This window comes from Mixophyes fleayi, chromosome 5 (genome assembly GCF_038048845.1).
Source record: "Mixophyes fleayi isolate aMixFle1 chromosome 5, aMixFle1.hap1, whole genome shotgun sequence".
NCBI lineage: Eukaryota > Metazoa > Chordata > Amphibia > Anura > Limnodynastidae > Mixophyes > Mixophyes fleayi.
Genome location: NC_134406.1, coordinates 246719010 through 246733836, shown reverse-complemented (window position 1 = coordinate 246733836; position 14827 = coordinate 246719010). Strand labels below are relative to the sequence as shown.

The 14827-nt window shown below is 42.8% G+C and overlaps 1 protein-coding gene across 3 annotated transcripts in view; it reads right to left on the bottom strand.

Moving 5' to 3' along the window:
• The window catches only part of NDUFAF6 (NADH:ubiquinone oxidoreductase complex assembly factor 6), a 66166-nt gene that overhangs the window by 26499 nt on the left and 24840 nt on the right, over positions 1–14827 (bottom strand). For all 3 annotated transcript variants that reach the window (XM_075213827.1, XM_075213828.1, XM_075213829.1), the window contains one exon: positions 875–976. In XM_075213827.1, the coding sequence (XP_075069928.1) occupies positions 875–976 (102 nt within the window). The remainder of the gene's footprint in view (positions 1–874; positions 977–14827) is intronic.

The window sequence follows — 14827 nt, the reverse complement described above, 5'->3', positions numbered from 1 at the left end:
ATGTGTTAAATGCATTGAATGGAGCCGACAGCATTCTGAAACCCCACCACGTATGAGCTTAACATCGCAGGTGGGTATGAGGCCAATGAAACATTTGCTTCAGACAAATTTTTGCGAAAACAACATAATACAATGCGTAATATTGATGCCAATGGGCGTCACATTACAGTGAAACCTAGCACTTCCTAATGTATAAAGCTACAACATTAATATCCATTTCTAACGCAAGTTACGTGCACACAAAATAGAGAGGGGATTTGGAATTTAAAGAGTTGCGGAGTAGAATTTCCCATTGTTTTTCTTATAATATACGACAGTGAGTAATTTAAGACTTGGAACTGACTGGTGGTAATTTAAATAGCAAAGTCTATGAGACTCCACTATCCTTAAAACTATACACACTTACATATGTATTAAATCTGACCTTTGGCAAGGTAAAATAATCAATGGCTTGTATGCAAGCAAGACTTGCAGATGGTAATAAATTACTGGTGTGTAAAAGTGGACATCCATTATCACTTCTATACTGTCTGTCTATCTGTAGAGAGTTAATATATTTATGTAATATATGGCAAGAATTATCATGAGACGGGCAATCAGCTAGAAGACAAAGAGATTATCAATTCCAGCAGCCGTACAACACCTGTTCTTTACAGCTACTTAGATTACAACTCACTTACCCAACGCATTTGATAGGTATTTATGTACATCGTGAGTCATAAAACCAGTTCTGCTTTGAATGGAAAATGATATCTGTAAGATGTTAATGGTAAAGAGCTACAGTAAAAGGAAACTACTTAAAAAAACAAAATAAAAACCAGAGCAGACATACTAATAGAAACAGTTAATCTACTAGTAAGAAAAATAAACTTACATGTTCCAGGTGTACATGGGCCTGACTAGCAATATCAAATATAACATCTTTGACATTTCTCTCCTGGCTACCTCTGATGAAATCCTCTTGTGAAGCTCCGTGCTGAGGAAGAGTACAAAAAAATCTATATAAATAAAAAACAAACATCTCAATCCAATAGGGATTACAGAAAATACAGGATAACCTGACACATCTCACATAAGGATGGAAGAAAAAAAAATTGGAAAAGTTCCTGCCCATGGCAGCTGATACTACAGAAACTTCTTGCCTCACACAAATCATGTGGACACAAGGATTTCTTAAAAACACATAATAAAAAGAAATTAAATCTATTTATGATAAAGTACATTACAGTGTAGAATGCTTTCTGGTGTGTAGAAAACAAATGTTTTTTTTTTGTTTTTTTTTCAGGGCACGTTGTAGAGAATGGATTATTTCTATACGGTGACGTGTCTATATTCTGTGCATTATGTAGCTTTTAGCCACACAATAGAATGAATAGATAACCTGAATAGGAAAAAAAAAGCACAAACAGCATGTGGCAGATAGTACCAAAGCAGAATCCATCACAGACTCCATTATGTTTCACAATGTGTATGTAGGCACCTTTTCATTTACACCCTGAAAAAGTACAACCATAATATAGAATACGTACATTGCTGGCATCTCAAGGGAAACCAGCACGAAGGATACAGGCAGTGGGGGGGAGCGGAGTGTTTAGGTTTAATGTCAGACTAGGGATTGAGAGTCTATAAAAACACAAATCGGTGACCGTATTCCCATAAGATCATATCCCAAAGCCCATCCGCCCCTAACTTCATTACTTGAATGCAAAAATGAGGTGGTTGATAAAGAAAGGAAGACAAAAAAAGGCACTTAAAAAGGAAAAAGTAATATCCCCCACCCCATTTCTATGAGATCTCCAGGATACTGTTGTTCTAGCTTTTACTACAGCCCTACTACATTATAAATAGACAACTTGTAATAAACGCTACAAAAACAACATGGAAAGTTCATTCATTATGTCTGTTTTATTGATTTACAATCACTAGGTGTGCATTAACTCACGCACTCTATATGGGTCCCTCTGCACTAGGCTATTGACATTACCAATTAGTGATTATAGAACTAAATACTGTTATACTGTTTGCAGCACAATGACACAATCTGTGGTCATCTACAGACCGCATTTACTAAAATGTCCAAGAATGAGCCATTTAATTTTTTTTCTTGAATTTAAGAATTGTGTATGGGTGTACTTTGTAAGTAGACGCTAGTGCGATCCTTACCAGGACACAGCTGGGTACTGCAACTTGCTCTTCAATCCAAGGGTTGCAAATAGCTGACTACTGTGCCAGCTAGGCTCATTCCTTGCACAAACCAATAGCTTGATGTTCACTGCTGATCTATCCAAGCAGGTATTTCAGCTGGTATATCTAAGCACACTTGACCATTTGCCACCACTAGACTTCTTCATACTTGAAATCTGCAAGGTAAAAATGATGTAGTCCTCCCTAACTCACTTTACGTTCCCCTGATTTGGTGGCTCAACTTTGCATTGACATTGCAGTAGAGAGCTTTACTGCTGTTGTCATGGAATAGTCTGTTGGACAGGTGCATCCCAGAACTATACAAGTACTTGCAGTTGTAGTCCTATCAGTAAAATAGTCTTGGACAGAGCCCTCCAGAAAAAAAAAACCTTGATGATCTCTCCGAAGGCCAAAACAACACATTTTTCAACTGAAAAGGGAGATCATGATGACTGCGAAAATAGCCAACATCCCATACACTGAACATATGAGAAGGCTCAGACCATGGCCACTTATTACTAGTATTGGTCCTGCTACTGCTCATACCAGGACTGCCCAGGATATTACCAAGGTCATGAACCTTCTGAAAAATTTCATCCATGACCTTCTAGCATTTGATTCACCCTCAAAACAGGAACATCAAAGAATCAGAAGAATGCAGAGGCTGAATTACCAACTGGACCTCCACAGAGTCATCCATGGGTGTCTGCGTTGTATGTCTGACACTCCTGAGCCCGTCGCTGTAGAGCAGCTTGCACCCCACCCCCAATCTCTCAACACATTAGAAATGTGAGGATACGTAATGACTTATAAATTGTATAAATATATTCAGGTCCAATACAGAGATTTTCATATCAAGCATCCCTCCTGAATGGAAGGGACGAAGATATAAAATGGATTGGATGCCTCTATTCTTTTTTTTTTTTTAATTATACAAGAAATCATATATGTAGCTGTAATAAGTAGAGGGTATTATTAGGGTGATTGATTCAAGAAACTCATCCAAATGCTATTTTGAATCAGAAACAAATTTTCCTCCTGTGAAGCTAAAATGGTAACGTGTGTGTGTGTGTGTGTGTGTGTGTGTGTGTGTGTGTGTGTGTGTGTGTGTGTGTGTGTGTGTGTGTGTGTGTGTGTGTGTGTGTGTGTGTGTGTGTGTGTGTGTGTGTGTGTGTGTGTGTGTGTGTGTGTACACAATTTCTGAAACCCAGAACTTTATGGACCAATGCCTTTTTTTCAACTTTATTATATAAAATGACACTCTATGAAGTAGCCAGACACCAATAAATCAAGGGTTTTATTTTTAACAAGAGTACAATAGCCATTGTACTTCTATATGGCTGGATAATCAGGCACATTGGAAAATTTAACGGGCTATTCATTATCAGCAATCAGACAAGGTTAATCAGTTTAAAATCATATTCGTCTTCTTCAAATAGACTTGTTTAAAGCATTTTGATTAGGACACTTTCACTTGTCCGATGGTGAATCCTGGGAGGTTCTTTGTAGCATTCAACATGGAGGATGGTTACCGCTGTGCTGATTATAACTAAGAATGGATGGTTCCTGTTTATGAGTGACTTTTACATCTACATCCATATGTTAATACGTTGTTTGGGTTAGCACAAATATTTTATTCAATACAAAATTGTTTTCTAACCTTACTATATGGTGTACATTGGGATTACATTAACATTCAACGCTTTCCCAACTGGCATTTATTCAGTGCTTGATGGATTTTGTTTAAAGGCAGCGCACACTGGTGAATCAATAAGTGATGCCCTAAAACAATTCTGAGATTTAAAAAGTAAATGCCAGGCACACTACGTTGGGTACTTCATGGAAATTTTGATTGCAAACATACTGCCTCCTTTCACCAGGTGGTAGAGCAGCTTTAATAAAATTATTTATTCTGCCACAATGCTAGTAAATTGCACTTGTATAGTATATAAGGTGAACTATTATCACAAGTGTTTTCTTCACCACACACACATATATATATTATACACATTAGTGCAGTGGTTCCCAAACTCACACAGGGGTACAGCAGCCAAGGCCGGTGGTAAGCAAGGCAGGGCACTAGTTTGTAATTATTTTGGCTTGGAAATGCCTTGAAAAGATTATGGAAACCCTAAAGGAGGCTTGACTTGAGAAAGATTGGAATCCACTGCATTAGTGGAATCTCCACCATTTGTCCAATACAGAAGAATCATGTAATTCCTGTGACAAAGGAACTCTGTTAGTTGCTAGAATCCTGTATGAGAACTGAAAGACCAGAAACACAGGTAGAAATGCTTGTAATCCAATAAGGGTTCTGTTGTCATTATGGTTCTTATAAAAATAAAAATGCTACAGTGCTGAACGGTTGTAGATCCAGTATAAGGTTTATTTTACCCTAAAGCCCTAGAGCAGTCCAGTCCAACTTCTTCAGTATGAGGTACCCTATTTTTTTCGGATGCACATAGCGAAAGGTCCGAGATCTAACATGAAGCATTTCTTCATAACAGTAAGCCACAAATTGGACAGCATTTTCGTAGACCATCGTTTTTGCTAGCATTTTAGGGAGATGACATTACACACATAATTGCCTAGAAACTTATAGGGGTGTGTGGGTGAGTGTGTGTGTGTGTACTTGCATTCATATGCTTGTGGGGACCTGTTTACACACCAACACTGTGGGGACCTGAGCCGTAGTGAGGACAAAAAATGAAGTCCCCACAAAGCTTCTCAAGGCTAATCAATGCAGGGGACCTTGTCAGCATAAAAATCTGGTATGTCCCCGTGAGTCACATTTGTCGGCACAAAAGTGTGCTTGTGTCCAATGTAGAGGGGAGGGGAGAAAGTGTGTGTGCCTCCCACCGATAGAGGCAAGTATTCCATTGAAATGTAAAGCAGGAAAAGGAAATAGCTGCATCCTGCCGGCGCTTTGTACACCAAGCGCGTAAAGATACAGCCAAATCTGTCTGCTACTGAAGGTAAAGCGGGAAAATTAAAGCATGACAGAGCCCACTGGTAGCTCCGACTACAGCCCTGAGAGAAATGGAGATGAGTAAGCCCCTGACACTTCGGAGGAGAGCGGTTCAGACACCAGCGGAGATGCACCATTGCCCACCAGCGCAGCAGAGTGCAGGTACCCAGAGATGAGTTCTATGTATGACCATTCTCCACCTTCTGATAGCCGTGTTTTAAACACAGAGTCGGAGAGATGACGCGGTGTCTGTCCAAACGCTATCCAGAAACAGTGATGGCTCCATGGCGTATAACAAAAAGCAGTACTGCCTGTACTGTGAAAAGCCACTCCTAAAAATTGCCCGCCCCATGGAGCATGCTCACCACAATGAGACTGAAGTAGCCTGGGCCCTGTAATTCCCCAAACACTCAAAAGAAAGGTGCATGCAATTGGCACATCTTCGCAATAGGGACAACTTTGCACACAATGCTGAGGCAATGAGGGCAGGCCATGGCGTTCTGGTCCTCTGCAAACTTCCAAAGAGATGGATGCTGAAGGCTTCATGCACTGTGTAGCCTGCCAGGGCTTGTTTGCAAGGAAATACCTGTGGCGACACATGAAGAGATGCAAGCTAAACCGAAGGGGCAAAAAGTTCACACCTGGCAAGAACAGAGTCCAGTCACGTCACTGTGCACCTTTGCTCAGCCTGTTTCACCTGACATCAGTGATGGCTTTTGAAAGCTCTTGAGTGATATCACCCAGGATGCAGTCTTCCTCGCAGTCAAAAATGATCGATGCATCATGCAGATGGGACAGCATCTGTTCAACTGGAGGGATCAGATGTTGGCAGGCACGAGTACATAAGTCAGAAATGGGCAAGCTGCTGCTACAGACCAGAAGAGCTACCCTTTTGGAGAGGATCGAAGACTTTACGGCCCCATCAAACTTTCTGCACGTAGTAGTAGAAGCTATGAAGCTGGTAGATGGCTATGACGAGGAGACAGGTACATTTAAGACGCCCTCGCTGGCAGTCAAGGTCGCGCACGGACTGCAAAAGATAGCGAGCATTGTGGAGTGCCGAGCCATGAAGGTGGGCTGCACTGCTGCGGTTGAAAACACACAGAGTTTCAGGAAGCTATATGAGGCAAGATGTAACGAGTTGATCTCAGCGGCTGCCTTGAAAACTCTTAAGGAGTCCAAGTGGAACATGCATCAGCTCTTACCTTTCACGGAAGATGTGAAAATGATGCACTTGTACCTCGATGAGAAGCAGCAAGCCTACCGAAGTGGGCTATCCACTGAGCCTACGGTTAACCACTGGGCACTAATTGCAAAAGTCAACCTGGCAGAGGTGATCTTGTTCAATCGAAGAAAGGGAAGGGGAAGTTTAAAAAATGGTGCCGACTACCTTCTCGCTTTCCGAGGTTAAGAGGAAGCTCTGCCGGCACTTCACTCGCATTGAAGTTCGAGGAAAACGTGGGAGAAAAGTCCCCATCCTGCTGACACCAGCCATACAAGCTGCAATGGAACTTCTCACCGAAAAGCGTGACACATGTGGAGTGGATAGCCAAAATGTCTACATGTTCACCAGACTAGCTGCCTTGTCACACTTCAGAGGCTCCGATTGCATACGACTGTTTGCCTGAGAGTGTGGGGCCAAGCATCCCGACGCGCTGTCTTCCACGAAGCTTTGAAACCACATTGCCACTCTCTTGAAGGTCCTCAACCAAAATGACACAGAACTGGATCAGTTGGCAGACTCCCTTGGGCACGACATCAGGGTACTGGCAGTATTACCGCCTCCCAGAAGGTACTCTCCAACTTGCCAAGGTCAGCAAACTGTTAATGGCTCTCGAGAGTGGCAGACTGTCCGAATTCAAAGACAAGAATTTGGACGAGATGCACATTGACCCGGACGGTAAGTGGAAAATCTGGTATATGCTTTTGACTTCTACCTCGGTCATTTACATATCTGTCTCTTTTCAGAACCGGTCCAGCTACAGAGCTACATGTCAGATGATGAGCAATCCCCTGTGACAGAGGGACAAGTGGCCAAACCTTTAGTCGACACTTCCACGTCAGAAGAGAGGCGGTGTATGGACCTGCCAACACAGGGCCAGTGCCCAGCCATGGCTTCCACAGGTAGGTGTAGCACAGTTTTGCTAGGGAGAAGAACTTTGCCTTCTCTGTATTTTGCGGAGCCATAATAGACCACTCTACTTCCTTTCAGGTTGCAAAGAAGTGCGGAGGAAATCCTGGGACAGAGAGGAGGTCCAGGCTGTGGAGAAACAACTGATGAGGTTTATACAGACATTTGTCTACAGATCTTTAAGGTTATGGTACCATGCTTTTTAGTGATGTGAAAAACAGAATATAAATTGCACAAAATAGTAATAGAAAATACAGACTTCACACAGAATTGAACCCATGACCCCAGTGCACAGAAATGTATTCTAGTTAAGAATCTGACAGCTTTTCTCTCTTGTGCTGTCTCCGAGATCAGAACAACCCACTGACGGATTCAGTATTTTTCCAATATTTGGACAGCTCTGTACGTTCATGAAACACTATAAATAACACATAAACAGAGGAGCCAAATGTTGCATAGATAGAGCCAGATAAATTAATCCCCAGATTTATCATGTTATTGCAGACATCTGTGAGATGATTAAATTATATTCAGCAGTGTATCGCTTTATACAGTAACCCAACAAAAATGGTTTATGACAGTTTTTCTTTTAATCAAAATAATATTAAAAAGAGGTTTCATTATTGCTTCTCTATCCTCACCTCCATTATTAATCTTTAATCACGTGGACTAAATTAGGTGTTGTTCGGTTAACTGGCCTCCGTTACCTTTCCTCAAATAATAAGAATAAAATAAAATAAATGTATAATATCAATCTCGACTTTTTATCCAATTGATGCAAACCAAAACAAAATCTATATATTAAGACAATTTGGCAAAGTAGTAGAAAGAGGAGAGTGGCATGATGTGGGTATGAAAACAGTAAATCGAACAGTTACCAACTTCGACCTCCACCATAATGCGGCAAAGGCATCAAGACCTGCTCCCCAGATCCTTAAATCACAGCCCCTGGCAGCCAAATCCTCACCACTCTGCCCAGCCTACAAACTTGCATCTGAAAACAATTCCTCCCTTCTAGGATACCTCTGCCCTCTTCCGTACTACTCCCCATGGAAGGCATGAAAGACTTTAAAGCGTTCACTACTCATTATGACACTTTTTACATGCAAGGACTCTGCCCTTTTCACAGCTTGGTAAGGGTTCAGTGCTCTCAAATCTGCCTCTCTTTCAACATTAGGGTCGAAGGCACAAACACGGTTATGCCCCACCGACGTCACCAATAACATTACATTTTTCTCCTTCAGAGCACATCAGTCTTCCACATTGGTTAAATAGTTACCATGGACTCCCAAAAGCCTCTGATCGCTCAATGCTGCCTCCACCTATGACTAGGGCAGACTTTTACTACTCACAGTTGTAGATGTTATGTGGACGCATTGTAAGCAAACTCATTCTCTCATCTCTATCCCACACTAGGACACAGCCTTGGCTTAAGTTAACAGGCTTTATCGATAGACTTCATAAGACAGCCCATGACTATTACATATGACTCCTCCGCTATTGGTCATATTCTTCAGGAATACTACTCTTCTCGTTATAACCTACCTGCCCCTCCACCACGTGGGGACCTCCCTGAATGGAGCTCGAGTGCATATCTAACCAACACTGCCCTCTCCAAGCTTACTCCAGCTCAGCTTTCTCTCCTGAACTGCACTATCACACAAGACAAAGTCCTGGCAGCCATCAAATCCCTTAAATCCTCCTCAGCCCCAGGAGCTGACGGTTTTACAGCCCAATACTTTATAAAGTTTGCAGGGGTCCTTGAACCCCACTTGACCATTCTTTTTAACCAGATTCTAGAAGGAGCCTAGAAAGGCTGCATATAATACCAGGAGGACCATCGACTTCATACATTCTATCCACGCCAGAAAAATCTCCACCCTGATTATGGCATTAGACGCTGAAAAGGCATTCGACCGCATCTCTTGGTCATTTATGGGTGGGGTTCTCGAGTTGATGGGCTTCTCTGGTAGATTTCTGAGTGGTATATTAGCCATATATAGATCCCCATCGGCCACCGTCTCAGCTAATAGCATTACTTCAGCGCCGTTTAGGATTTCAAACTGCACGCAACTGGGGTACCTCTTCTCATCACTCATTTTTGCCCTTATGATAGAACCTTTGGCTGCCAGGATTAGTACCAACCAACATATTCCGGTATTCAACTAGGTTCTACAGAGCGCATTCTGGTGCTCTACGATGATGATGTTCTATTCACCTTGACCAACCAGACTACTTCTCTCTCCTCCCTTCTGCCTGAACTTGATTCATATAACTTTCTTTTTTCTGGCTATATGATCAACCCGGACAAAACGGAGGTCCTGGACTTTTACTTAACCGGACCAGATAAGTCGCACTTAGAACAAACCTTTCCCTTTAACTGACAACTCCAAAAATAAAATACCTTGGAATTTACATTACCAAATGATATCACTAACTTTTCCAAACCAATTTCCCCCGCCTACTTTCCAAAATTAAATCCACTCTAACAACATGGTCCCGCTGTCTCATCTGCTGGATAAGTCTGCTGGATAAGTCGTATTAACACATTCAAAATCAATATTCTCCCTACACTCCTCCATTTCAGACCCTGCTTGTCTTTGTCCCTTTCTATGTGTTTAAATTTCCCCTAAATCACAATCTCTATCTGGTCGGGTAAATAATCATCATCGCCTTTTATTTATATAGCGCCACTGATTCTACAGCGCTGTACAGAGAACTCATTCACATCAGTCCCTGCCCCATTGGAGCTTACAGTCTAAATTCCTTAACATACATACACACAGACAGAGAGACAAGGGTCAATTTGATAGCAGCCAATTAACCTACTAGTATGTTTTTGGAGTGTAGGAGGAAACCCACGTCCTCAAATCCACCTGAAGGTTTTACAGAGGTCCCCTCGGGGTGGAGGTCTAGGCATCCCCGACTTTAAACGCTACCTTTCCGCTCACCTTGCTCAATGTGTCCTGTGGTGTTGCTCTAATTCCCCTAGAATGTGTATCCACGTCGAGGCTGAAGCTTTGGGTTTATTGTCTCCTGCATCTCTCCTATGGTTCCCACGGACCCGCAGCCCAAAACAGGTTCTACTCCATCCTATCGTTTCCCATTCTTTGATAATTTGGTACTCTATTGGGGAGACAGGGCATATTTCTGAGAGACCCTCTCTGGGTAATTCCACTCTTCAATTCCCCAGACTTTCCCCCCAGGCCTCACGCCATTCTCGAGGTGTCAGATTTTTGAATGACCTCACCCGTACTGACCTCTTACCTCCATTCTCCAATATGCCATTTTGTTCCCTACCAAATCTTTCAACCAATATTCGCAACTTTCATAATATAACTGTCACGGGCACTAGGAGTCTTTGCCCAGGATATCACCAGATGATGTTCTTACCAGAGTAATATAGCTGGTACTATGGTCCTCTGGTGGCAGGGTGACAACGGAACAGGAGAATCAGCAGATGGTGAGAGAATGCTCAAGGAAAGTCTATGACTAGCAGCAACTGGTAATGACTTAGATGTATGTACACGAGGAACCAGATGGACAAGTAAACGTGAGGAGAGTCACTGGTCTGTGTACAGCAAGTTGTACCACTGCTATAGTGAGGAGGAATGTCCAGCAGTAGAGAGGAGGTAGTGAAAGTCAGTGGTCTGCGTATAGCAAGTTGTACCACTGTCTATAGTGAAGGAATGGATTCCAGGTGCAAGTAGGTAACGGGGAAGTCAGTGGTCTGCGTACAGCAAGTTGTACCACTGCTTATGTGAGAGGATACTTGAAACTGGTGTCAATGGGAAACAGGAGTCAGTGGTCTGCGTGCAGCAAGTTGTACCACTGCTATATATATGTGAGGAGGGACACAAGGAGATGAATGGAATGCAGAGGATACACGGGGCACACGGAACTTGATCCCACGATGATAACCACAAAGCAATAATAACTGACAAGCGCTGCTTTGAAGTATACAAAGTCACTATAGAGATCCAGGTAATAGGAAACAAAGTCAATAGTAACAATAGCTTCAGTAGATGGAAGACACCGGAGATGAACACAACACAGTCCAGACGGATATGCAATACAATAGCAAAGTCAATGGAAAGTATGCATACCGCGGTTCAGGAGAGCAGGCTGTCAAGGAGACATGCAGGGATACCTGAACGGCTGAACGCCGGCAGGAGGAGAGACCACTGGAGGATGGAAGCGGTAATCAGGTTGGTGCAGCGCACGGAAGGTAACCGGAAATCAACGGAGCAATACTCAGGAAGCAGTAGTAAGTAAAACTGGAAACATGATGAACACGGGAGAGTTGAGGCTGTCTGGTATCCGGCAGTAGTAGCGGAGGCAGCGGAGAGCAGACACGCTGAACACAGGAGAGTAGAGACGGTCTGGAATCCGGCAGAAGTAACGGAGGCAGCAGAGAGCAGACACGCTGAACACAGGAGAGTAGAGACGGTCTGGAATCCGGCAGTAGTAACGGAGGCAGCGGAGAGCAGACACGCTGAACACAGGAGAGTTGAGGCGGACAGGAATCCGGCAGTAGTAGCAGATAGGAATCAGCTGAGTGCAGGCACGATGAACACAGGAGAGTTGAAGTGGTCTGGAAACCACAAACGTAGTAAACAGGAATCAGCTGGAGCTGAATACACGAGGAAACACAGGAACACCTTCAGAGGCTCATGGGGAATGAGACTCCAAGATCAGGCAACCAGGTAATGATCACAGGTGGTTTAAATAGGGAGGGTTGCCTGATCATCCAATCAATTAAAAGCAACAGGTACTGAAGGTTTCATAAGGGCTGCACATGCGCAGACCCTCAGGATGGCGGACGGCCACGGTTCCTGAACACAGGAGAAATGGCACTCACAGTCCGGTGAGTGACAATAACTATACACCGACTATCTGCCCGTCCACTGACCTCTTTTGAATCCCTCTGTCTTCGTCAATCCTTCACGGCAGCTTTAATATCAACCCTCTATTTGGAACTCTCCCTGATCACACAGAACCAGAATGATCCCCATGAACCGACCTGGGAAAAGGACATTGGGGAGGCCCTTGCTGCTGACGATTGGTGCGAGATTCGTGAGAATGCTGCTTATAGTTCCACATGTGTGACAATTAAAGAAAATGTTTACAAAATGTTATATCAATGGTACTACGTGCCTACCCGTCTTAAAAAAAAATGCTGGAGAGACTGTACCCTGGAAGGGACGTTCCTCCACATATGGTGGAGCTGCTTTTTCTACTCCCGTTAGGAATACCTGGGGCTGCACGTCACCAAAATAAACTTGTTCGATATATCCTCGCGGCAGCCACATGCCAACTTGCTGCTGACTGGAAGCAGCAGAACCCTCCTTCCATCCAATCTATAATTAATAGGGTTTGGCACATTCAGAGTATGGAATTTAGAACTAGCAATCTTAACAACTCCTCTAAATCCTTCAATAAAATTTGGTCCCCGTGCTTATATTTCTCCAACTTTCACTCTCCCTTTATCTGACCAAGAGACGCTCCCTCTTCCCTCTTAATAGATACAGACATTCGGGTTGAAATCCTTCATCTCCTACTTCACTTCTCTCTCTCTTTCTCTCTCTCTCTCTATGGCTCTAGCGACGCCGTCCCTCTTCTTCCCTCTACCCTCCCTTTTTACAAAAAAAACGGAGCCATCCAAGTCTGCGAGTATAAGAAAATGTCATATCCAAAGAATGTTACAGCATGAACAGTAATCTTAAAATCTATTGTTCATGGTACAATAGGTCGACACTGAAGTATATGTATTAGAAGGCTTCCAGAAGTGGATCCATGTGGTGTGTGCTGCAGGAGTGAGGTCCTGACATATAATTGTGCAATCTGTCTAATAAGTGTTTGAAGGTTTGACTAGTAAAGTGAACATTTCGCCCGGACCAAGATCTCACAGCTTGTTGTATTGGTGGGGAATGTAATTACAATGCAAAACAAAACAGCAGAAATGGTTTATTATCGAGGACATCAATAACAGGAGAAAGTGATCTTAAATCTTACTCTAGCCAGAAAGATAGGAGACATAAAAACAAAAGTGAATTAAAGCTCCCTGACACTTGATATTACCCTCCAGTTCTAGCTTGGTGATGAGGGGCTCCTAGGACATAAAAAGTAGTGGGAACAGATGATAACATCTCCTACAGGTGCAGAGGAAGTCGAAGGCCTTTTCAAATGGGTCAGTCTCCATTTTGGGGAAATGGATTGGCACAGTGACGATAGGCACTCTTTCAAATTAGTGACAGATTCCAATATATCCTGTAAACAAAGGTTAATTACTCTAGCTCTTTTATCAGCATCTTCTTGACGATCATATGCAGAATGAGGTTTTGTGTATACTGTATCTCCACACCAGCTTCAGCAAATCCATCTAGTCATTCCTCTAAATGTTTTACACGGAACCGGAGCTTGTCTTTATATGTTTCTAATAAGACTTCTATAGACCCAACTCTGCCTCTTTGTGGGGCTGGGGAGAGGATCCTTTATGTGAAGATGCAGGTGTCGCGGGATAGCTGAAAAAGTCCACTGTGGAACGTCTAGAATGGCGTTTGTGAGCTTTGGTGACATTGTTGAATGGAGGCGAGTCTCCTTCGTCAGGAAAGTATAAAGAACTTTGTTTTAAGGTTTTCGTAGTCATGAACTTAACAGTATTAGTTCAGCGCAGGTCAGAGAGCTCTATTTAAGTTTTAGTGCTTCTCGGCTGAAGACACTGAATAAAAGCAAATAATATAGATTGTAAGCTTGCGAGCAGGGTTCTCTTACCTCTCTGTCTGTATGTATTACCCAGTATTGTCTTATTAATGTTTGTTCCCAATTGTAAAGCACTACGGAATTTTCTGGCGCTATATAAATAAATGTTGATGATGATGTTGAGAAGGTTCAAAAATGGACAATTGTATAATTCAACAACTTTCTTATAAACAAGGTGTCTCCTGGTTACTGGCACAGTATTGTTTGTCTGTATTTGTCCGTTTTGTGCATATGGAAATCTTAACAGTATATACAGAACCTAGTATGAGGGGAAACGTTTTTTGTTGTTTTGTTCAATCAACTTCATGGCAAAATACCTCCTCATCTGTCTTATGCCAGACCAGTGTCTGATAGGTAGTATTATGCTAAGTAATCAGCTGGGGAGTCTTCCATTTCTCTAGTGCCTCCCAGCCAGTACTGGACATCAGAGACCTCCGTGTTCTAGACCAGCGACGACTGCGGAGGATGCGGATATACAGCCAAGGGAAAGGGGGTTCTGCCCAACATAGCCTGAACATACCAGATGGGCTACTTGGTGTACCCGCTACCAGGAAGAAAATCTGGGGGAAAAATAAAGGGCTCCGAAAACCCCTTCACTTTAAACAGCCCACTAAACGTTTAAATCAGCCCTGCCCCAGTGGAGTTTACAGTCCAAATTCACTAGAACACCCCATACAGACATTATCTTACCAGTAGGATATTGCCTGTGGCCTTGATCAAACATAGTATGGCTGAAAGAGATGAATGAATCATTTACTAGATTGTTAGTTTTATTGCATTAA